Source organism: Sus scrofa, chromosome X (genome assembly GCF_054392235.1).
Source record: "Sus scrofa isolate SSC_HxYL_T2T_F1_AM1 chromosome X, Sscrofa_HxYL_maternal_Yorkshire_Landrace_v2.0, whole genome shotgun sequence".
In the NCBI taxonomy this organism is placed as follows: Eukaryota; Metazoa; Chordata; class Mammalia; order Artiodactyla; family Suidae; genus Sus; species Sus scrofa.
In genome coordinates, this window is record NC_139401.1 from 37,835,393 (window position 1) to 37,861,282 (window position 25,890).

Sequence of the window (25,890 nt, forward strand, 5' to 3'; positions counted from 1 at the left end):
CCTGGGGAACATGCCCTGTTAGGCATGTTGAGAATTCACAATCTGCAGTATGGGGAATTTCAGGGAACAAGTGACATATAGGCTTGCAAACCAAATACCCACTGCCTAGTGGGCATTGATTTTATCAGTATACACACACGTATCACTCCTTTTCTTGTTTCACCCACACACGGTCTGAGCCTCGTGTTGTATATTTCAATTCTTGATGGAAGTAAATTTTGCTGGTTTTCTAAATAAAAAATCCTGCTACTAAGAAGTCATAACCCTATGATGTAGTTCTGACACTGACCTCATGCTGAAGACTGAGGGGTGGCCTTTTGGAGTACTTTCTCTTCTGAGCCCTGAAAATACTTACTTTGATGTATTTGTGGCTGGAGTAATCCCTTTATTAATGATTGTGAAAGATGGACAAAACACTATCCAATTATGTTACTCTATTCAGCTTTTCAGGAAGGAGGAGGCATAAAATCCCTTGTAAGCCATCTCTTCTTGGAAACAAAACTTGCTTTCAAATCAATGCAAATGCAGTCTGTTACAAACATAGGAAACAGACAAAATGTATTGATTATTCCATTTGTTTGATGTTTAGGCCCTTCTATGAAAATAGGGAATAAATTCCCATCTCAGTAGATCATAGACATTTTCTATTTTTCTGTTTCTTCCTCTTTTTACCTCTTCCCATACATACAAATGCTGCTGCCATCAGTACCACACAAGCCAAAGAATCATTTTTCTAGCACTTAAGTGGAGAATGACCAATAGGATAAGGTTACATTCGTGTATGCATTCTTCTTGGAGTACCTCTGTAATGCTCATTTCACTGACCACATCCAACTTAGCATATATGCTAAGACCTATGGTACGCATGCTATGGCTATAGATAATATTTTATATACTATAATAATGAATACATAATGAGTGACTTTTTCCAAGTCCATAATGACTATCTGCATGGGAGGTAGAAAGAGAGGAAACACATCAATATGGATCTTCACTGAATACTCTGGAGAACATCAGAGGTGACAACGTCAAGAGGACAATACCACTCACTGGGATCCAAGGGAAACGATCAGGGATGACGTCATTAGGTCCTTGTGATCAAAAGCAAGAGCCCAAATTAAACTCTTTCATGTATTTTCCAGTATTCTTAGTAACACACAACTATGCTTTGGAAAGTTGGCTTTTTATGCTGTTGGAAATGTCTTAAAAATGAGGGTTTTTTTTAAATTATAAAAAGTATAAAGTAGTCCATGGCCCTTCACTCGTAACTGTGAAAGTACATGGATATGCCCTCCATTGGCACATAGAGTAAGTATATTCAATTGCATTGAGCCCTTGTTTCCCTAGACTCACAGTTAGCTTACGTTTTTCAATTTTCCTTCTAGTAAGTTGGGCCCGTGCCATTGAATGCCAGTGGAATGTGGGCATAAGTGATATATATAACTTCCAGGCCTGGAGGATACAAGACTCCAATACCAAAGCCACCAAATGATGAGACAAAGCTCCCAAATTACTTTGTGGAACAAGGTCATTTACACACCTTTGGTGTATTTTGACATGACCAAGAAATAAACACTCAGTGTTAACTCAGGTTTGGAGAGTCTTTGTTATACAAGTCAAACTACCTAGACTAATACAACTAGTATCTTTCAGAGAAAACAATGTGAAAATTTATTCTAATTACTATAGTTGTTTGATTGTGAGAGATAACATTCTGAAGTATGGCAGTCATTTCTCAGTTAAAATCAATTATTCTCCATGTGATGTTATATTACAATTACCTTAGCTATTAAAAAAAAATGTCTAGCCCTAGCCTAGTGTATCAGAACCAGAGCGGTCACAGGCAGTTTTATCTGAACAACTTCCCTGTGCTTTATAGATACCTATGGCTAAAAACTACCACTCTAAGATAACCTAAATTTTGCCTTTAGGTCAAAAGTTAGATTTTCTTTTTCTTTTTTTTTTTTTGTCTTTTTGCTATTTCTTGGGCCACTCCTGCGGCATATGGGAGGTTCCCAGGCTAGGGGTCTAATCGGAGCTGTAGCCACCGGCCTACGCCAGAGCCACAGCAACGCGGGATCTGAGCCGTGTCTGCAACCTACACCACAGCTCACAGCAATGCTGGATCGTTAACCCACTGAGCAAGGGCAGGGACTGAACCCACAACCTCATGGTTCCTAGTCGGATTTGTTAACCACTGCGCCACGACAGGAACTCCCAAAAGTTAGATTTTCAAGTCACATTGTTTTGGGTCCATATAATTTGCTTGACTTGTTGTCTTTTTTAAGTATATTCTGATTGTATTTTAAAAATTAATGTAATAAAATTGACCTTTATCAGGTGTACAAGTTTTACAATGTATAGTTTCAGGCTATACCAACAAAATCAGGATTGAGAACAGTTCTATCACTCCAAAAACACTGCCTTATACGTTCACTTTGTAGTCACACTCTCCTCCTAACCCAACCCACTGCAATCACCCAAGGGCAGAAGGAAAGAAATAATAAAGATTAGAGAGGAAACAGGAGTTCCCTTTGTGGCTCAGTGGTTAACCATCCCGACTAGGATCCATGAGGATGTGGGTTCAATCCCTGGCCTCACTCATCGGGTTAAGGATCTGGCGTTGCCTTGAGCTGTGGTGTAGGTCGCAGACACTGTTTGGATCCCATATTGCTGTGGCTGCGGTGTAGGCTGGCATCTGCAGCTCCAATTAGACTCCTAGCCTGGGATCTTCCATATGCTGCGGGCATGGCCCTAAAAAGAAAAAAAGAAAAAAAAAAAAGATTAGAGAGTAAAAAAATAAAATAGAGATTAAAAAAAAAAAACAATAGAAAAGCTCAATAAAACCAAGAGCTAGTTTTGCTAGTTTTTTGAAAAGATAAACAAAATTGACAAACCTATATAGCCAGGCTCACCAAGAAGAAGAGAGAGGATCCAAATACACAAAATTAAGAAATGAAAGAAAAGAAATAACAACCAATACTACAGATATTTTTAAAAGGTCACAAGAGAATACTACGAACAGTTATATGCCAACAAATTGCACAACACAAGAAGAAATGAACAAGTTTCTAGAAACACAGAGGCTGCCAAAACTGAATCAGGAAGAAACAGATAATTTCAACAGATGGATCACTAGAAGTGAAATAGAATCTGTAATAAAAACCTCCCTGCAGACAAAAGTCTAGGACTGGATGGCTTCACTGGGGAATTCTACCAAATATACAAACAATTTATACCTATGCTTCTTAAACTATTCCAAAAGACTGACGAGGAGGTGTGGCCTCAGATTTACTCAATGAAGCCAGAATCACCCTTATACCAACACCAGCCAAAGACACTACAAACAAAAAAAATACAGGCCAATATCTTTGACAAAATTAGATGCAAAAGTACTCAACAAGGAGTTCCCCTCTTGGCTCAGTGGGTTAAGGATCTGACATTGTCACTGCTGTGGCTCTGGTTATAGCTATGGCACAGGTTTGATCCCTCTTCGGAAATTTCTGCATGCTGTGGGTGCAGCCAAAAAAAAAAAAAAAAAAGATTCGAAATATTAGCAAACTGTATCCAATAACACATGAAAAGACTCATACAACGTGATCAAGTAGGATTCATTCGAGGGTCACAAGGATGGTTCAATACAGGCAAATCACTCCATGTGACACCACATTAACAAAAGAAAAGACAAAGAAAATATGATCATCTCAGTAGACATAGAAAAAGCATTTAGTAAAATTCAACATCATTCATGATGAAAATTCTCATGAAAGTAGGTATAGAGGGAATATCACTCAACATAGTAAAAACCATTTATGACAAACCCACAGCCAACATAATACTTAATGGTGAAAACCTGAAAGTCTTCCTGCTAAAATCTGGAATAAGATAAGGATGCCTACTCTCACCACTTCTATCGGAAGCCCTAGTCACAGTAATCAGACAAGAAAAAGAAATAAGAAGTATCCAAATTGGAAGGGAAGAGGTAAAACCATCACTATATGCAGATGCTATACTATACACAGGAAACCTAAAGCTCCAGACAAAAACTACTAGAATTGATAAATGAATTCAGCAAGGTAACAGGATACAAGATTAACATACAGAAATCAGTTGAATTTCTTTACACAAACAATGAAGTATCAGAAAAAGAATGTAAAAAAATCTCTTTTAAAATTGCATCAAAAAATTACTTAGGAATAAACCTGACCAAGGAGGTGTTTCTTATATGCTGAGAACTATAAAACATTAATCAGGGAAATTAAAGAGGATTCAAAGAAATGGAAAGATAGTCGATGCTTCTGGGTTGGAAGAATTAATATCATAAAAATGGCTGGGAGTTCCCGTCGTGGGGCAGTGGTTAACGAATCTGACTAGGAACTATGAGGTTGCGGGTTCGATCCCTGGCCTTGCTCAATGGGTTAACGATCCGGTGTGGCTGTGAGCTGTGGTGTAGGTCGCAGACGCGGCTCGGATCCCACGTTGCTGTGGCTCTGGCATAGGCCAGTGGCTACAGCTCCGATTTGACCCCTAGCCTGGGAACCTCCATATGCTGCGGGAGCAGCCCAAGAAATGGCAAAAAGACAAAAAAAAAAAAAAAAGGCCATACTATCCAAAGCAATCTACAGATTCAATGCAATCTCTATCAAATCACCCATGACATTTTTCACAGAACTAGAAGAAATGATCCTAAAATTTATATGGAACCACAAAAGACCCATAATTTCCAAAGCAATCTTGAGGAAAAAGAACAAAGCAGGAGGCATACTACTGCCAGATTTCAACAATACGACAAAGCTACAGCAACCAAATAGAATGGCATTGGCACAAAAACAGACATATGGATAAATGGAACAGAACAGAGAGCCCAGAAATAAACTCACACACTTATGGTCAATTAATCTTTGACAAAGGAAGCAAGAACATACAATGGAGAAAAGACGGTCTCTTGAGCAAGTGTGCTGGGAAAGTTTGACAGCCACACATAAATCAATGAAGTTAGAACATACTCTCACACCATACAACTCGAAATGGCTTAACAACTTAAATATAGGACATGACACCACAAAACTTCTAGAAGAGAACATAGGCAAAACATTCTCTGACATCGACCATACAAATGTTTTCTTAGACCAGTGTCCCAAGGCAAAAGAAATGAAAGTAAAAATTAACAGATGGGACCTAATCAAACTTACAAGCTTGTGTACAGCAAAGGAAACTATAAACAAAATGAAAAGACTAACTTGTGGATTGTGAGAAAATATTTGCAAACTATGTGACTGACAAGGGCTTAATCTCCAAAATATACAAACAGCTTATATGATTCAACAACAAAAAATCAACAACCCAATGGAAAAATGGGCAGAAGAACTAAACAGACATTTCTCCAAAGAAGACATATGGGTGGCCAGTAGGCACATGAAAAAGTGCTCGACATTACTAATTATTAGAGAAATGCAAATCAAAACTCCAAAGAAGTATCTATCACCTCACAGCAGTCAGAATGGCCATCATTAAAATGTCTACAAATAACAAATGCTGGAGAGGGTGCGGGGGAAAAAGGGAACCCTCCTACACTATTGGTAGGAATACAAACTGGTGCAGTCACTTTGGAAAACTATACAGAGGCTCCTCAAAAAACTAAAAATAGAACTACCATATGATCCAACAATCATATGGTAGTTCTTGGGCATATATCCAGATCAAACTATTGGGCATATATCCAGATCAAACTATAAAAGATACATGCACCTCAATGTTCATAGCCAAGACATGGAAACAAGCTAAGTATCCACCGACAAATGAATGAATAAAGAAGATGTAGTACACATATACAATGGAATACTATTTAGCCATAAAAAGAACATAATAATGCCATTTGCAGCAACATGGATGGACTTAGAGATTACCATACTAAGTGAAGCAAGTCAGACAAAGATAAATATATGATATCACCTACATGTGGAATCAAAAGTATGACACAAGTGAACTTATTTAAAAAATAGAGGAGTTCCTGTGGTGGCGCAGTGGTCAACGAATCCGACTAGGAACCATGAGCTTGTGGGTTCGGTCCCTGGCCTTGCTCAGTGGGTTAATGATCCGGCGTTGCCGTGAGCTGTGGTGTAGGTCGCAGACGCGGCTCGGATCCTGCGTTGCTGTGGCTCTGGCGTAGGCTGGTGGCTACAGCTCCGATTCGACCCCTAGCCTGGGAACCTCCATATGCCGCAGGAGCGGCCCAAGAAATGGCAAAAAGACAAAAATAAATAAATAAATAAATAAATAAAATAGTTCTCTAAAAAAAAAAAAAAATAGAAACAGGAGTTCCCATCATGGCGCAGCAGAAACGAATCCGATTAGGAACCATGAGGCTGTGGGTTCGATCCCTGGCCTTGCTCAGTGGGTTAAGGATCCAGTGTTGCCATGAGCTGTGGTGTAGGTTGCAGATGCGGCTTGGATCTGGCGTTGCTGTGGCTCTGGCGTAAGTTGGCAGCTACAGCTCCGATTAGACCCCTAGCCTGGGAACCTCCAGATGCTGTGGGTGTGGCCCTCAAAAAGATGAATAAATAAATAAATAAACAAAATAAAATAAAAATAGAAACAGACTCACAGACCTAACAAATTTATCGTTACCAAAGGGGAAAGGACGGCAGGAAGTGGGAGGGATAAATTAGGATTTGGGGATTAACAGATACAAACTACTATACATAAACTAGATAAGCAATAAGGATTTACTATATAGCAGAGTGAACTATATTCAATATCATGTAATAACCTATGATAGAAAAATATCTATCTATAACCAAATCACTTCACTGTACATCAATCACACACATTTCCCTGTGCGGTATAGTAGGATCCCACTCCCATTTCTTAACTCTAATGTAGCTTCTTCCAGCAGAAATATCTTATTTCATCGTATTCAACACACTTATACTGTTAGCTTCCCCCACACTCCCAAGAAGGCTTAGTACGCATTTGTATGCAACAAAAAATTATCTTCGTAAAATGACCACTTTTCTAATTACCTTTAACTCACATTTCCTGCTTAAAATTTGAGGTCAAACTTGGGAAAGTTACAACTGTGATAAAGCCAGGGCCTGATGAATTATTTCAACATATTTTCCTTATAAACAAATTTCTTTTGCCAAAATAATGTACTTTGTTTAAAATAGAGGTCACAATTTGCCCTTTGTGGGCTGAATTGGGCTTGGAGCTACAGCTTGGCTCTGTTTACATACACACATGCATGCATGGACATGTATGTGAATGAGTTGTCTATTATAAAAACCCAAATTTCCAGCTTCTTTTTAAACCAACTGAGGGTCTGGCAATTCTGGGCCCAGTATTGAGAAACAGCAGTCACCAGCTAGAACAGATTGGCAGCAGCTTCAATATGCTTATCCGTTTAGTCTCTGAAAAAACTTCAGTTATGAGACCCCTGGTTTAAATGTGTTTTTTGTTCAATTTAATAAAATATCTCCTCATTCCTGAGTTGAAGACCTTCTAACCTTCTGATCTGTCTCTTTTTGCTAATTTATTCTTACGAGGTTAAAAAAAAGTAAGGCATATTTTAAGGTTCTGTCTACAAAGATACTCTAAGCTTTTTAAAGAACTACTATCAGATGAAAAATCCTTAAACCATGTGCTCTGGCAAAAGGAACACTTAAGTATAAAAATATTTTTAATTTTGGTAGCCTCACAAAAACAAAGCAGGCAGAAAAACACTTAATTGAAGTTCAGGAGCATGATAAAGAAATCAGTCTGGTTTTGACCTCAAATAATTATTCAGTCTCACCTCTGTCTACTCATCTGATCTACTGGCACTTGGGTCTCCTGTGGGTAGAGGTCTGTGATAACAACTTTGGCTCCATTCTTGTTGTTGACCCTGATGGTTATAAAACTAGTTGGCCTAATATGCCCCCTTTTGGATGCTTCTGGTGATGTCCACTGCTTTTACTGGAAGAGGCAGATTCTTTCCTGCTCATGGAAATACTTACTTTTCCTTCTATGGATTTATAATAGCCTATGGGCAGTAGAATTGTACTACAATGAACCATAGGTAAATACTTCAAAAAATGAGTTTAAACTTGATGTATGCATAACTTTCTAAGAAACAGATCCATGTCAAAATTCTACACTGTACATGTTATAATTTATTTGATGATCATTTAACATTTACTATGTGCCCCCTGTGTCTGGGATCTTGGAAAAGATAACCTAACTACGATTCCTGTTTTGATGTAATTGGTGATTCATTACATGGAAGTTAGAACATCATAATGTCTCCAAAGAAGACATTTTATCATTGAAGGTTCAGGATTTGGGAAGTTTCCATCATGGCTCAGTGGTTAATGAACCCGACAGGTATCCATAAAGATGAGGGTTCAGTCCTTGGCCTCACTTAGTGGGTCAGGGATCCGGTGTTGTCGTGAGCTGTGGTGTAGGTTGCAGATGCGGCTCAGACCCTGTGTTGCTGTGGCTGTGGTGTTAAGCCGGCAGCTACAGCTCCAATTCAACCCCTAGCCTGGGAACCTCCATATGTGCAAGTGTGGTCCTAAAAAGACAAAAAAAAAAAAAAGGATTCAGGATTTAGCAAGAGTCTTTATATTTTAGGAAAGTAATAGTAAGACTATAAGAGATTAGAGATTATAAATAATCAAGGCTATTTTTCTGCATGTGATCTGTAACTTTAAAACTGAAACATTGTTATGGATTGAATTGTGTTACCCCTAAAAAGTGTTTTGAGGGAGTTCCACTGTGGTTCAGCAGTAATGAACTCAACTAGTATCCATAAAGATGTGAGTTCAATCCCTGGCCTTGCTCAGTGAGTTAGGATCCAACATTGCCATGAGCTGTGGTGTAGGTCACAGACGCAGTTCTGATCTGGCGTTGCTGCGGCTGTGGTGTAGGCCAGCAGCTACAGCTCTGATTCGACCCCTAGCCTGGGAACCTCCATTTGCCATGGGTGCCGCCCTAAAAAGGCAAAAAAAAAGGGAATCCCCATTGTGGCTCAGCATAAATGAATCTGACTAGTATCCATGAGGATGTGGGTTGGAGCCCTGGCCCCGCTCAGTGGGTTAAGGATCTGGCATTGCTGTGAGCTGTGCAGACCCAGCTCAGATCGCATGTTGCTGTGGCTGTGGCGTAGGCCGGCAGTTACAGCTCCAATTCTACCCCTAGCCTGCGAGCCTCCACATGCTGAGGGTGGGGCCCTAAAAAAAAGACAAAAGACAAAAAAAAAAAAAAAGAAAAAAAAGTGTTTTGGGAGTTCCCATCATGGCTCAACCGGTTAAGAACCCAACTAGTACCCATGAAGATGCAGGTTCCACCCCTGGTGCCACTCAGTGGGTTAAAGGAGCTGGTGTGCCAGGAGCTGTGGTGAAGGTTGCGGACACTGCTTGGATCCTATGTTGCTGTGGCTGTGGTGTAGGCCAGCAGCTACAGCTCCAATTTGACCCCTAGCCTGAGGACTTCCATATGCCTTCGGCCCTAAAAAGACAAAAAAAAAAAGTGTTTTAAAGTCCTAACTCCCAGTACCTCAAAATGTGGTAATACTTAGAAATTGGGACTTTAAGGAGGTAATCCAGTTAAAATGAGCACATGGCCTTCTCCATAATATGGCAGCCTGGTTCTAGCTCTTTAAATTGTTCTGACTATTCCAACTCTGATATCTAGAGTTTTGAAAGGGCCCACCTGCTTAGGCCAGGCCCATCTTGGGGTAACCTCTCTTTTGCTTGATGTTAACTGGAATTTTAATTATACATGTAAAATATGTCACCTTTTCCATATAATTTAAGCAATGGAGTGATATCTCATCGTATTCACTGGTCCCCCTGACACTCAAAGGGAAGGGATTATTCAGGGCAAGTACATCAGCAGGTGGGAACCTTGGGGGCCATTTCGGAATCCTGCCTATATCACAACTTGAATGTCTTAGTACTACTTGTGAGTTTCACTTCCACTTGGCTCCTATAGTTTTTATTTTGGAAAAGTATTTTCACAAAACTGTATTAGTTCTATAGTGGTAGGCAATGGCAAGGTTTTTTTTTTTTTTAATTAAAGTCACCTATAATAAAATTAGAATTCCACTGAACGTAATATTTATATAGACTATTTTGTAAGAGTTCAAAATCACATCTACTGCCTTTTAACGGCCACACTTGCAGCATATGGAAATTCCCGGGCCAGGGACTGAATCCGAGCTGCAGGTGTGACCTACACCCTAGCTGCAGCAACGCTGGATCCTTTAACCCACTGCGCTGGGCCAGGGATGGAACCCACGCCACTACAGTGACCCAAGCCGCTGCAGTCGGGCTCTCAACCCACTGTGCCACAGTGAGAACTCCCAAAATCACACCTACTCTTGACTAACATCCTTAGAGCCCTTGTGCCTGAAACACAAAGATGGAGCATCTTTTTCTCTGTTTAAATGGGGGTAATGGTCACTGTGACTGAATACGAAAATGTTTTAGTCAGAAGCTGGAATGGGAAAAATGAAGGTAGTTTGCTCCATCAACTAACTAGCATCAATGAGCAGAGGAAAGCAATGTTTTTACCAAAGCAGACTCAGCAGCGTTACCCTTTCTGTTCCTTGTGGTAGAGCACTGTGTGATGGAGCCAACCTGGGTGACCACTATCAACGCTAGAGACAGCTGAAGTGAGTCATCCCGGCTGTGTCCGTTCTGCTAAGATGGCCATCTGTGGCATGTCAAACAGTGCAGATCATACCTCATAATCTGCCATGTTTTCATTTCAAATCACCTCCTTAAAGAGAAGAGCGGGAGCAAAGAAATCTTAATTTCTCCACAAAGATGTACTGTTTATACAGTTGTCCCGGTATTTCCCTTACTCAGAGGTAAATGCATTTTTGTGTCTTTCAATATTTTAAAATTAGATTTTTGGGGGGAGTTCCCCATCGTGGCTCAGCAGTTAACAAACCTGATTAGTATCTACGAGGATGTGGATTCGATCCCCGGCCTCACTCAGTGGGTGAGGATCCAGTGGTGTCATGGCTGTGGTGCAGGCTGGCAGCTGTAGCTCCAATTCAACCCCTAGCCTGGGAAGCACCATATGCTGCAGGTGTAGCCCTAAAAAGAACAAAAAAAAATTAGATTTTTTTTTTTTTTTTTAAAAGAGGTTCCCAGGCTAGGGGTCCAATCGGAGCTGTGGCCACCGGCCTACACCAGAGCCACAGCAACTCAGGATCCGAGCCGCGTCTGCGACCTACACCACAGCTCACGGCAACGCCGGATCGTTAACCCACTGAGCAAGGGCAGGGGCTGAACCCGCAACCTCATGGTTCCTAGTCGGATTCGTTAACCACTGCACCACCACGGGAACTCCAAAAATTAGATTTTTTTTTTGCCCCCATTTTACCAACTGATAACTCCAGGTACCTCTAAATTTTATTTATATTCACCCATTTAAACAGTGTAACTGACCAGATACAGTTTATTAAAATATGTTCATTAAAAACAATTTTGACTCAGTTTTTGAAAATTGCAATACATTAAAAACTGTTACAGTGTTATGAGACTGAAAATATTGCCTTATGAAATTATAAAGAAGTAAAACTGTTTAGTAAAAATGATGAAATATCTTAATTTAACTTTCACATATAAAAATATATTTTATATTGCAACACTGAACAGTTAAGGCCACAACACTTGAAGGAGAGTTTGAGAGATACATATTTTGAAATTGCTTGTCAAAAATATGAGCATTTAAATAAATATCAAAACGGGTCGTAATATTCAAACCAAATAAAACATATTATTAAGTTATATCTTTAAAAGCTTATTAAGCTTGTTATCAGAAACTTTCCTTCAGAACGCAAATGTTTTTCAAGTATAAATTATGATGTGCTTGGTGATCAGGAAAGCATAAATATACATTCATAGTACTGTACAAGATTTTGACCTTCTCGCCATATTTGGGGGTGAGGTATCCTGATGATTTTGCCCCATGTGGTTCTGGCTGGCATCTTTCTTATTTCTTTTAAAAACTATTTGATCTCCTACTGGTTTTATTTCTGGGAGTGGCTCAATATTCTCCATACTTTTCTGACTTGTCAAGGACATCCTTTTAAAGAGGAAAACCTAGAAAACAAAACACATAAGAGAATTCATTTCAGTAAGTAGAATATTCACTTAACAGTGTTTGGGGGTATAATTTTCAACCAGTCTTTTTTTTTTTTAATGCATTTTAGGGCCCCATCCATGGAATATGGAGGTTCTCAGGCTAGGGGCTGAATCAGAGCTCCAGCTGCCAGCCTGCGCCATAGCCACAGCCACAGCAACGCAGGATCCGAGTCGCGTCTGCGACCTACACAACAGCTCACAGCAATGCCAGATCCTTAACCCACTGAGCGAGGCCAGGGAATGAACCTGCAACCTCATGGTTCCTAGTGGGATTTGTTTCCGCTGTGCCACGACGGGAACTCCCCCGCAAGTCTTAAGATTATTTCATCACATCTTTATGGGGCATCACAACGGTACATTCTTAGTATCCACCAAGCCTTTTTTCTTTGACCAATCACAATCATGATTCTTCCCTAAAACGAGATCTTTCAGGGTTTACCCTTCAGCTTTACCAGTGCTTTGGTAATAATGTTATCATTATTCTTCAAAGAACAAATTCAGTATTTCTTTGTTTTGTTATAGGAGAAAAGCTGAAAACCAGGATATTCTAGGGGAGGATATACCTCCCCATTCTTGTAGACCAGAACTTCTGGCAATGTTAGTGCTGCCAAGTGGTGGCAGTGGGAGCCCCGGGGGTCTGAGTAGGTAGCTAGATATATGGGTCTGCTGCTCGGGGGAGGCCACAGCTGCGGATGGGCAGAATGCAGATACCAGCTGAAGAGATGAAAGGGGGCTCCATAACCCAGGGATTTCAGGTAGGAAGAAGAGAGAGCCGAAGAAAAGAGACTGAGGAAAAGCCAAGTGTGAAAGGAAGAGGAGCCGGCCCTGGGGACTGAGCTTTGCAGGGACAAAGTCAGGAAAAAGCAGCTCAGAAGTCAGGGGAGGATAATATCAAGGAGAGAAGGCCAACCAGGCACATGCCGGAGATATCGAGGAAGATGATGAATGATGAATGAAGAGTCCCAAAGGATTTTAGCCCTTTGAGGATTTAGCCAGACAGAAAACAGGATTCCTAAAGAATGACAACCCGAATGATGGATTTGATAAGATGCTAAAACCAAACAACAACAACAGAAACAGCTGAGGAGTTGGCCCCTTCAGAAATGAAAATGGTGCTAATAAGATCAGCTTACTTTCAATCTTAATGAATGGAGGAACTAGAGGCAAAAGGTATAAAGCCAGTGTCTCAAAAAGAGTCTATGGGGACTCCCACCGTGGCACAGTGGAAACAAACCCGACTAATAGCCATGAGGACAGGGGTTTGATCCCTGGCCTTGTTCAGTGGGTTAAGGATCCGGTGTTGCTGTGAGCTGTGGTGTAGATTGCAGACGCAGCTCAGATCCTGTGTGGCTGTGGGGTAGGCCAGGAGCTACAGCTCTGATTCAACCTCTAGCCTGGGAACTTGCATATGCCACAGGTGTGGCCCTAAAAACACAAAGAGAGAGAGAGAGAGAGAGAGAGAGAGAGAGAGAGAGAGAGAGAGAGAGAGAGAGAGAGTCTATGAACCAAAATGGGAGAAATTCTGTTCCTGCTATTGTGGAGGAATATACGTCATGAAAAATTCTTCCATTACAAAATTCTAAGAAATACTGAAGAAGTATCTAAAGTATAATTTTATAATGTAAGCTCATAAAATGAATAAAAATCTGTTGGTCAAAAAAAAAAAATGAAGCAGGAGCATTTGGAAGCCTCAGAGACAAGTTGAATATTGAAATGGCATTCACTGATCTCATAACTTCAACTCTCAGATTTTAGCAGATTTGGTCTCACAAAAATGCAGAGAACTGGAACTGAGACCCCTATAAAAAGTGGGGACCCTCTAAGGACTAGGCCTTTGACTCAAGTCCACCTACAAACATTGGGAGGTAACAAAATAACACGTTTTCCTGATGTGAGTTTGGGGTTCCCATTTACATTACTGGTGTGGGTGGGAAATCCTGAACTGAGACACTAGCTGAAAGTGGTCCTGGAGTGAGCTAACAGAGACTAATACAAATTACCTATGGATGGACCTGCCCTAATCTAAGCTTTAAACGAGTTCCACAAAAAGTCTCAGTTGAACGTGAACTCACAATCCGAATTGTAAAACACAGAAACAAACAAGACACCATAAGCAAGTCAGCCAAAGCAACAAACAGATTTAGACTCCAAAGGATGTCTGACACTGGAATAACTAAATACAAAATATAAAATAAGTATGCTTAAATTATTTAAAAGACTAGAACAAAAAAACATGAGCACAGGGAGTTCCTGTTGTGGCTCAGTGGGTTAAGGACCCGATATTGTCTCTGTGAGGATGCAGGTTCTATCCCTGGCCTCTCTTAGTGGGTTAAGGAGCTGGCGTTGCCACAAGCTGTGGTGTATGCCGCAGGTGGAGCTGGGATCCACTGTGCTGTGGCTGTGGCATAGGTCCCAGCTGCAGCTCCAATTCAACACCTGGCCCAGGAACTTTCAAATGCTGCAGGTGTGGCCGTAAAAAGAAAAAAAAAATAAGCACGAAACAAGACACTAGTTTTTAAAACATCAGGTTTATTTGAAAAAAAAAATCAAAATAGAATTTCACTTCAAAATGTGAAAAGTATAAAAACTGAAATTAAAACTCAATGGGTAGTTTAAATAGCAGATTAGTCTCAGATGAAAACAGGCTATGCAATAGACATGCTCTGAAATTTCTACAGATATCACTTAGACATGGGAAATAAGTAATATTTAAAAGACACAGATAACAGAATGAAACGTTTTATTATAGTAGAGTTCCAAAGAGGACAGAAGAAATATTCAAATATATAATAGATGTGAAAAGAAATAGCGAATAAAGAAAATGGTAAAACAAATAATGATATTTGATTTGTGAGGTTAAAAAATTAAAACACTTGATAAAATAACATGTAAAATGGGAAGGAAGGAATGATAGGAAAGGTAACTCTTCTACAATCCTGTATTATTTGGGCAAGAGGAAGATTGATTAGCAGAGATTTTCAGATTAGTTAAATAAGCAAGACTCGGAGTTCCCGTCGTGGCACAGTGGAAACGAATCCAGCTGGGAAACCATGAGGTTGCAGGTTCGATCCCTGGCCTCACTCAGTGGGTTAAGGATCTGGTGTTGCTGTGAGCTGTGGTGTAGGCTGCAGATGTGGCTCGGATCTGGCATTGCTGTGGCTGTGGTGTAGGCCGGCAGCTGTAACTCCAATTAGATCCCTAGCTTGGGAATCTCCATATGCCACAAGTGCGCCCTAAAAAGCAAAAAAAAAAAAAAAAAAAGCAAGACTCATATATATGCTGTCTAATCAAATGCACTTCAAATATAAAATCATAAATGGGTTAAAAGTAAAAGGATGTTAAAAGATAACTCTAATCAAAAGAAACTAGAGTGGCTATATTATATCAGATCAAGTAGATTTTAGAGCAAAGAATACTATTGGGGATAAATAAGTTTATTTCATAATGATGAAAAGGTCAATTAATTAAGAGGATGTAACAATCCTAAATATCACAGAACCAAATAACAGCTTTCAGACACATAAAGCAAAAATTAATAGAAGTACAAGAAGAACTCCATAAATCCACAATTATAGTAGGGATTTTAATACCCCTCTTTCAATAATGGAACAAGTAGGCAGAAAATAAGGAAGGATAGAGAAGACTTGAACAACACTATCAACCAACTTGACCCAGTTACACTGAGAGAACACACCACACAACAAGAGTATTTTTTTCAACCTTCTTTTCAAATGAACATTTACCAAGATAGATCTGATTATGTGCCATAAAACATGTTTCAATAAATTTAAAAGGAATCAAGTCATACTAAGTATGTTCTCCAATCACAATGTAATTAAATTAGGTATTAATAACAGAAAGATCACTGGAAAAATTCCCAAATACACAATATTTAATATCCCCGAAATTAAATAACTCATGAGTTGGGAGTTTGCATCATGGCTCAGTGGAAATGAATCTGACTAGTATCTATGAGGACACAGGTTCAATCCCTCATCTCGCTCAATGGGTTAAGGATCTGGTGTTGCCGTGAGCTGTGGTGTAGGTCACAGACGTGGCTCAGATCTGGTGTTACTGTGGCTGTGGTGTAGGCTGGCAGCTACAGCTCCGATTCGACCCCTAGACTGGGAACTGCCATGCCATGGGTGTGGCCCTAGAAAAACACACAAACAAATAAACAAAACCCCATGAGTCAAAGAAGAATTAAAGGGGAAATGAGAATATTTTGATGAATGAATGAAAATGAAAACACAACATATCAAGTACTTCAGGGGAAATTTATAGCATAAAAAACCTATAATAAAAAATAAGAAAGGTCTCAAATCAGTGAACTCAAATCAGTAACTTCCATGTTAAGGAAAATTCAACAAAACGTTGCTAAAGAAAATTTGAGAAGACATCAATAAATGAAGAGAAACAGCATGTTCATGAATTAGGTGACTTAATATTGTTAAAATGTTAATTCTTCCCTAATTTATCTATAGATTCAGAAATGATCCCAAATTAAAATTCCAGCAGGCATTGTTTTCCCCCCAGTAATCAACAAACTGATTCTAAAAATTCACATGGAAGTGCAAATGGTCTAGAACAGCCAAAACAAGTCTGAAAAGGAGCAAAGCTGGGGGACTAACAGTTCCTGATTTTAAGACATGTTAAAGCTACAGTCATCAAGACTGTGTGGTACTGGGGCAACATAAACAGACTGAAGGAACAGAATCCAGAATCCAGAAATAGGCTCACAGGTAAAAAAAAATCAATTGCTTTCTAATAAAGGTATTACGGTATCTCAGCAGAAAAAGGACAGTCTTTTTTTTTTTTTTTCCAACAAATGGTGCTAGAACAATTAGATGTTTATATGCAAAAAAAAAAAAAAGAACTTTCTCTCCACTCCTGTACCATGTAAGGAATTAACTCAAAATGGAATACCACTCAGTAATATAAAGGAATGAACTACTGATACACGAATGGATGAATCTCAAAACAATAATCAGTCGCCTGCTGAGTATGGCAGGGGGACGGAGGGTGTAGACAGGGACCACAAAGAGGCACAAAGAATCATCTGCTGGGAATGGCACTGTTCACACTTGATTGTAATTATGCTTTTACAGGTATAAATGTATGTCAAAAGTAATCAAATTCTATACTTTAAATATATGTGTAGTTCATCATAGGTCAATTATACCCAAATAAAGCTATTTTGAAAAGGTAGGAGCATAATTATTAGGTGGGTCTGAAAGAGATGGACTCAGGGTTTTTTGTTTTTTGTTTTTTTTTTCTGCTATGGTGTGCAGCAGCTTGATATGGGATCTCAGTTCCCAAATCAGGGATTGAACTCAGGCTACAGTGGTGAAAGTGCTGAATCCTAACCACTAGACCACCAGGGAACTCCCCTGGTCTCAGGTTTTTAAGCCTGGGAAAAACTGACAACAACAGGAGACAATATGTATAATTTACCTCAAATTTTCTTCACAACAGAGCAAAGCTAACTGTGTACTTGAGGCAAACGTGCTGAGTTGTGCTATCATGGTAAACAAAACATAGCATCAGAGAAAAGGCAGTCGCCAGGAAAGGCAAGAATCCACGGGCATAATTTTTGGTGGAGATATTCTCATCTCAGCCTCTTATATTTATGGCAGTGACAATGAATAAGAAATCTATTGACTCAACTGGCACAGGGAATTAGCCAGGAATCCGCCATGTTCTTGCTAGTTTCTAAGGGACAGCCCTGGATTTTTAACCACTGTTTAGCCCTGTGCCTGGCATATAAGAGGCACCTAGTAAATGTATGCTAAATAAATGCATGAATAAACTAATTCCATCATGGGAAGAAATTATTATTATTATTATTTTTTTTTGTCTTTTCAGGTACACACCCGTGGCACATGGAAGTTCCCAGCCTAGGAGCTGAATCAGAGCTGCAGCTGCCGGCCTACATTGCAGCTTGCAGCAATGCCGCATCTTTTAACCCACCGAATGGGGCCAGCGATTGAATCCTCACCCTCATGGATACTAGTCGGATTCTTAACCCGCTGAGTCACAACGGGAACTTCAAGAAATTATTCTTAATAGCTGAAAAGCTCACTGTTTTTTTCATTAGCTTACTTAGGTAGAAATTAAGCCAATAACACATTTTTATTAGTGGCTAACTGTGAAACCAAATTTGCTACGGTTTGGAAAAGGAATATTTGGTAATTTCCAGATATAACAATCACCAAAAGATCTCTGCTGCCAATTAAAATCGTGGGTCCTTACTTGGCTATCTGAAACATTTAAAAATCATCTAAACAAATTTCAACGGTGAATTCTGTTTTGTTGACAGAATGGTCACAAAGTAATTTTAAGTAAAAGAGAACAATATGGAGATTTAGGTTAAAATAACATTTGACATTTCTGAAATAATTCTGAAAGGAATTTCAGACTGGCAATATACCTGCCAGGATGGCAAAAGGCAGGCTGTTTACTCTCTAAGGGCAACTGCTGGTTTTACCTTCATCCTTTCCTCTTGCTTACTCCCTTACATTTTACAATTCATTGTTGATCAAAAATATTTACTGAGCATTTACCATGTACTGGGAACTGGGGACCATGTGCTAAGGATACACTGGAAGACAAAACAGAAAAGAGTTTCTGTTCCCATGGAGCTGAAGGCCACTGGGGATATGGAGATATGAAGTAGACCAATGTATAAATGACTACATAATTGGAAATTGTGAAAAATACAAAGAAGGAAAAGCAAAGGGTGTTATGTCATTACTATATATAAATTAGATAGGTAACAAAGACCTACTGTATAGCACAGAGAAATCTACCCAAAACTGTGTAATAACCTATGTGGGAAAAGAATCTGAAAAAGAATGGATATCTGTATATATATGTAACTGATTTACTCTGCGGTACACCTGAAACTAACACAACTCTGTAAGTCAACTATACTCCAATAAAATTTTTAAAAGAAGTGTTATATGAGAGAATAATAATTGGACATAATAATTTATATAAGTGCTGCTGATAACAAAAAAACCTCTGTGTGGAAATGACATTTAAGCCAAGACATAGGTTGAAGAAGAATTAACAAGGCCTTTCATTTTTCTTGTCTTCCATGTTTCCTCCTAACACTTCTATCTAGAAATGTGGTCTCATGATTCAATAAAATTCTTCTGCAACTGGAAAGAGCAATTTACTTCCATGAAGAAGACCCGTATCCAACAGTCTTTTGACAACTCCAAAACAGGTATAAGTCAGGAGAGACTAGAGCAGCATGTTGTAATATTTTCTAAGCACAATCATCTTTATTTTTTCATTCATCCTATTTCTTGGCTTTGCTTTACTCTCTTCTAGACTTCCAGAATATTACACTCTTATAATTTAAAGCAAGAATTCTTTGACGTACCTTTTACTGTATGATGAATCAGTATGTATCAATGAGTGATTGAAAGGAACGTGCTATTGACATTTTGGCAGAGCAACCTGACCCAGAATTTAAAATCCAATAAGTAAATATGCATGTTAAAAATGTGGACCATTACCTGAAATTTTTCACATGTTCTTGGGCCATAAAAACTCATATTGGGAGTTCCCGTCGTGGCACAGTGGTTAACGAATCCAACTAGGAACCATGAGGTTGTGGGTTCGATCCCTGCCCTTGCTCAGTGGGTTAACGATCCGGTGTTGCCGTGAGCTGTGGTGTAGGTTGCAGACGCGGCTCGGATCTTGCATTGCTGTGGCCTGGCGTAGGCCGGCGGCTAGAGCTCTGATTCGACCCCTAGCCTGGGAACCTCCATATGCCGCTGGAGCGGCTCAAGAAATGGCAAAAAGACAAAAAAAAATTCATATTGAAGGAGTTAAATTATGTGGATCACCATATGAAAAGTAGAAGAAGAAATCCAATACTTTGGCCTTAACATTAAAATGAAAAGTTCATTTAACTTACCTTCGTCGATTTTTTCATGTCTTTATTTGGCGTTGATTCACTATCTTCCAGGATTTCTGAAGAAACGCTCTTTGCACTATCATGTGTGTATCCTATGATAGGATATATTTAGAAATATTTTTCTTAACTAATGAGAATAAGAAAAGTCCTAATGCTTTTAGTGAAACTATCAACCCTGAATTATGGGGTAATATTAAAGAGTGGTGGACAAAGCCCACTGCATATTTCCTGAAAAGTTAAGGCAAAAATCCCAGAATGACCTGACCAACGTTGTAAATATTTAGGTGACTAGTACCCAAATACAGCAAAGGCAATGGTAAGTGTTAGGGAAGACTTTAGTAAAATATAAATTACCTTTATAAAACATTAACCTAGTCATAATCAAATGGATGTAACTTTTTTGGTGTTTCAAATCAATCCACGTATTCTGTAGTTGAATAATGATCTTTAAAATATACTCATGAGGAGTTCCCGTCGTGGCCCAGTGGTTAACGAATCCAACTGGGAACCACAAGGTTGTGGGTTCAATCCCTGGCCTCACTCAGTGGGTTAAGGATCTGGCATTGCCATGAGCTGTGGTGTAGGCTGCAGATGCGGCTTAGATCTGGCGTTGCTGTGGCTCTGGTGTAGGCTGGTGGCTACAGCTCCGATTAGACCCCTAGCTTGGGAACCTCCACATGCCGCGGGTGCGGCTCTAGAAAAGACAGAAAGACAAAAAAAAATTGTATACACACACACACACACTCATGAAGCATATGCATTCTTCTAATTTTATATTATCAGTGACTTAAATCTTACATTTAATTTCTTTTTAACACTTTAGGCTATATGCTAAGAATACTTACAGATGACAAATATTTTAACATTTTTGCTTAAGATATTCTAAAACCTAAATACTCTTTCTATAGAAGTTTGAAGGAAAAAAGTATTATGGGAACTCTTCCTTTTTCTGCTTAAGTTCAGATCAGATATCCATTACTATGGACAGTTATTTGTAATGAGAATGCAGAAAAAAGCACATCGTGATGTCATGGTGTGGAAACATAATATCGGGGTCACAGAGCAAAAACACCGATGATCTGGGTGTAGAAACTGTAGGTCTCGATCAGAGTCCCCTCTGTTCTGTGGCACCTGTTTTCTGACACCAACAGTGAGGCTTGGCAAAGGAGTCCTCTGAAACATCCGTGGTGAGATCAAAGACTCAGGTCTGGGCTCTGGGGGAAATAACTGGAAGGCCTGCTATGGCTCGAGGCCGGCCTAGACATCAGTGACGGGGTCTGGCAGTACTCAGCAGACATGTCAATCGAGATCTGGGACAAAAGCCCAACTTAATAATACTGATTGAAAAGGAAAAAAAAAAAGGTAGTTAAAAAGGCTGTTTTAAACCACTTAACATTGACACCTAAGCAGCCATGAGTGATGCAAATATTTTTAGGTAAAGAAGCTGTGGCGGTGATCAATGGGAACACATAAGCCTGTGTCACATATTTCACAACTTATTATGAGGGTCATGTGACAATAAACAGTGTAAAATAGAATACATGCATATAAGCTATAATTCTTCAGTTACAGCACACATATGCACATATACCAGTATGGACATATGAAAGTAGTATGTATCTAGTCTTTGTAAAAGTATGCTTTCGAAGTCAAATGTGCTCACACCTTTTGGATTTTCATTGTATTCATGAACGGCCCGTTCCTCTTGGTTGGCTTTTTGGCCCTATAAACAATAAAGAAACAACATAGGAGAAAACCATTATTTGTGCTAGAGTAGAAAACCTAGTCTTGATTTTAAGCAGGGTTCTAGAGTCAGCCTCTAGCTAACAACATAAACATGTGACGATTTCTCTTTGCCGGACTCTTGCCTTAGATGCTGAGTGATCATTGCTGTCCCTCCCAGCTTAATACTGTATGATTAACAACAATTGTATATTCAAAAGTCTACTTGAACAAGTTTTAGGAACATTAATTGGTATATGAATTAGCTCAACATTTTATAATGTCAATTTGGAGTTTAATGAATTCTATGCTAAAGCATTTTAGGGACCACCCTAACTAGAACTGATAAATGTTCCTTATAAAACACAATCTTTCAAAGTTCCCTTACGGCACAGTGGGTTAAGGATCTGGTGTTGTCACTGCAGCGGCTTGAGTTGCTGTGGGGGCATAGGTTTGATCCCTGGCCCAGGAACTTCCATATACTGCAGGTGAGGCCAAAAAAAAAACAAAAAAAAAAAACAAAAAACCACCCAAAAAACAAAAAAAACAGAATCTTTCCTTTCTTCTCAGTGAGAGGAAGGAGTCTTGGAAAAAGAAGGAAGCAAGGAAGAGAATGATCTCTAGAGCACAAGCCATTTTGTAAATGAAAAATACATACACACAAAACAATACATGTTTTTACAAGTATATATTCAAATAAAAGGATAAGTATGTTTCAACGGTTGTCTATGTAAGGGAAAAGGGGAATGGGGCTCAAAGGAAACCAATTTAAATAAAGAGAGGAAAAACCTCGCACAGACCAGTGATGATAGCGTTTCATCAATGAGAAGACATGATATACTCGGAGCTCTTTGCAAAACGATGAAATGAAAATCAATCAATACAGTATCATTCAGTTTGGGTTTCTGAATTCCACAGCTTTGAAATGAATCCAGAGTAGTGCTAGCAAACCTACCAACTGTCTCCTAGCAGGGTCAGTCTTATGTAAAACTGCCAAATGCAAGAGATGTTTTTGGCACCCCTAGCGCCAACTTTCAGGATGACTTTCAGGAATGGCCTCCGCCCATTCCTCCCATAAGTACTTTCTTGTAGACAACATCTGTGTAGAATGGATCACAATGGCAAACATCGCTGGGAACAACTTTGACGTGTCCACACACATGTAAATAAGCAGATATATGGGTGCGCACATGCATTTCATTTCTGCCACCAGTACAGGGTAATTTTATCATTTCAAGGACCTAGTGCTGAACTTGTTGATTCGTTTCTCAACAGTGTACTATGCTGGCCCGTATCAATTGACTTCCACTCACGTGAGAAACAGAATGCTACCAAAAAGTGTGGAAAGAATGGTAGGGGAAAAAAGGGTACCTGAATGATAAATTTGTCAAAGCTTTTCCTATAGTACATGAATCAAGTTATTCATAGAAGTATTTCTGCTCTGCAAAGAAGATGGAATCTGACCTCTGCAGAGACCAGGGGACCTATTCACTCTCTCTTGGGCAGGCTCTCAGGATTTAAGCACATGTCATCATACCTTTTCAATGGCTGTCAATACCTTTTCAATTGATCTGTTGGGGGTTTCACTGTGGTCGTCTTTAGGAGCACTTTTATTATCTCCTATGGCTTTCTTCTTGTCTTCTAGACAGTCCTCCGTTTCCTCATCCACGTCTTCTGATTCTTCATGTTCTGAAGATTCCTGATCCTGTGAAAAAATTGATAATCAAGGAAGAATTAACATTTCCTTAAAAAAAGATTTGATATGGCTGCTATAAATAATTTATGCTATCTCAAAGAACACAACGACCATGAATTCAAATATTAGAGTCAAAGAAATAAAATACTGCATAATCCACGCAGCATATCGAGTTACTATATTACCAAGGATTTCACGCATGTTGTTCTACTTCAACATTTTCAACGACTAGGGTTCCCAGAGTTCTTTGTGCACCTATGGTAAAGTTAAAGTGGAAAAACAAAACGCTTTCTGGGCTGTCTCAAAAGAATGCTTGTGAATCTTAGAGAAGTTAAAAATCTTTCCATCTAGAGTAACATTATAACAATCACATCTATATATTATGTTCATTTTCCAAAACAAAGGGATTTAAAATCACTTTAGAAGTACAATTCAACAATATTCACAAGAGAAAGGTAACTATAATTACTTACACTCTGGGAAAAAGATAAAGGGCCATAGGCAGTTTAAATGGTCTGCTCTTAGTTACCTAAAGCAGATGGAAAGCTGAAGAGCGGCAGAATTTAGTCCATCTGGCTCCTGTCCAGCAAATCCAAATTATAAAACAGCCTGTCTATGGACTTGATACACTGGTAATAAATCATGTAATGCTTATTAAGTAAAGGCAGAAAATATTAGTTTTATCCTTTATTCTATATTGAGTTTTTTTTTTTTTTCTTTTGCCATTTCATATTTTGGGTGGAATACTGCTTAGTTTTTGTCATTAGGAGACTGGACTCCTTATTGGATATTTTTCCTATGCTTTTCATTTATGTGTTTCACTAAAGGCATAACAACCCCTAAAATAGGTGACACAGTAAGTAATCTGTGCCATCCACTCTCTTGAAGAATGTTTTTACAAACTTCACCTTGGCCATATTTGCCTGAAGCCTTATGTGCCCTTTAAATCCCTTCAACACTGTAACCAGCTTCTCACAGTCACCTTCCTGGTGGCTATTCGGTTAAGGAGACGCCTGACACCCAAAAGAATCTTCATTGGGTAGTTTGAAAAGAATGCCCCTAATTATTAACTCACCTTTTTTTTTTTGGCAAAAATAAAAATGTGAGAGTTCAGGCTAGGGAAAGAATGTGTTTATATTTCACACCTTAGTAAAAGATACAAGTGGCATCCTCAGGCCAGTGGCACTAAGGCTATGGCCAGACAGCATTCCCACTGAGGACAAGCAATCCAGAAGTGAAGCCTTGAGATTTAAAAAAGAGTTTCAGAAGTTACTCTGGGCGAGCTGAACTTAGGTTAGTCAAGGTCATGAGGCACTGTGCACTTGGGAGGGGAATGCAGGAGAGGGGAACTTGGTACCAAGGTAGAGGGTTATATCAAAGGACGTGCTCCATGCTTAGGTTGGGTAGGGTTAACGACAAGATAGCTACCATTTACGAAGACCTTCTAAAGCTTTCTTTTTCTTCTGCATGATTTCCCCTCTAAGTGACTTAATATTATGGCTAGCCAGATGCACATTACAAGTAGCTAACATGATCAGAGATCATTTTACTTTGGAAGGGAATGGAAAGCAAGATTCCTAGATTGAAGACTTGGCCTGATATACACAGGTATTCATACATGTAAATATATGAAGGCCAACCAGAAAGACCAGAGCTCCTGGGACAGAGAATTTCACACTCTGCCCGTTTATCTCCCAGAGGAAGGGTCAGTGAGCTGTGTTCCATCAAAGTCCTCGTTACCCGTTACTCGGAGAGTTTGACTAATCTAGGACCTGTATCAACTCCAACTGTGCTCGTTGACCACGGTAGTAATGTATCTGTAGGATATCATGCCATTAAAAAAGAAACATGGAGTTTTATCTTACTTTAGAAATACACAAAACACTCATCTCTTAAAATGAGCTACAATTTCACTCAATAACAATCTATAACAATGAACTGTTGGAACTATATCATTTTCTAAGTTTGAGAAAGCTCTTAGAAAATGGCATTTGCGGTAGAAATCACATCATCAATTGGAGCATTTTGCACTTACTTAAGCACACTTAAAATTAATCTATGTACATCTGGACAACTACTTTAGATCACATACAGCACTTACCTTCAAACTGAAACAACTGAGGAGAGATTAGCAGTATACTGTCATTTTATAAAAAGAAAGGATAAAGTGTAAATACATTCTTGCACCAGAAGCACAGAAGATGGAAAGAAGTGGTCTGGAGGAGTCAGTGGAAATGCTTCTTGTGGTAGGACCTCAGTGGAGAAATGCCCGGGCCTGGCTCCCACAAACGGAGCCTTGTCTCACTGGTCAGACCCAGCACAGGGAGCTACAGTCTTTGGCCTGGGCCAGGGCAGCACTTTTTACATTTCTTATAGGAAATATCAAGAAACTAACTTTTCTTCAT

The 25,890-nt window shown here is 39.3% G+C and overlaps 1 protein-coding gene across 48 annotated transcripts in view; it reads right to left on the reverse strand.

Annotated features, from left to right (window-relative positions):
* Positions 1-11,430: 11,430 nt before the first annotated feature.
* Positions 11,431-25,890, reverse strand: part of RPGR (retinitis pigmentosa GTPase regulator) — a 284,289-nt gene continuing 269,829 nt past the window's right edge. For 14 of the 48 annotated variants that reach the window (XM_085007624.1, XM_085007617.1, XM_085007614.1 and 11 more), the window contains 4 exons: positions 23,327-23,494; positions 21,733-21,790; positions 20,068-20,159; positions 11,431-12,095 (listed from right to left, as the gene is read on the reverse strand). In XM_085007624.1, coding sequence (XP_084863750.1) covers positions 11,892-12,095; positions 20,068-20,159; positions 21,733-21,790; positions 23,327-23,494 — 522 coding nt within the window. In that variant the 3' untranslated portion in view covers positions 11,431-11,891. Of the gene's footprint in view, positions 12,096-20,067; positions 21,405-21,732; positions 21,791-23,326; positions 23,495-25,890 lie in introns of all 48 variants that reach the window. The other 34 variants (XM_085007627.1, XM_085007620.1, XM_085007608.1 and 31 more) reach the window with 5 other exon arrangements.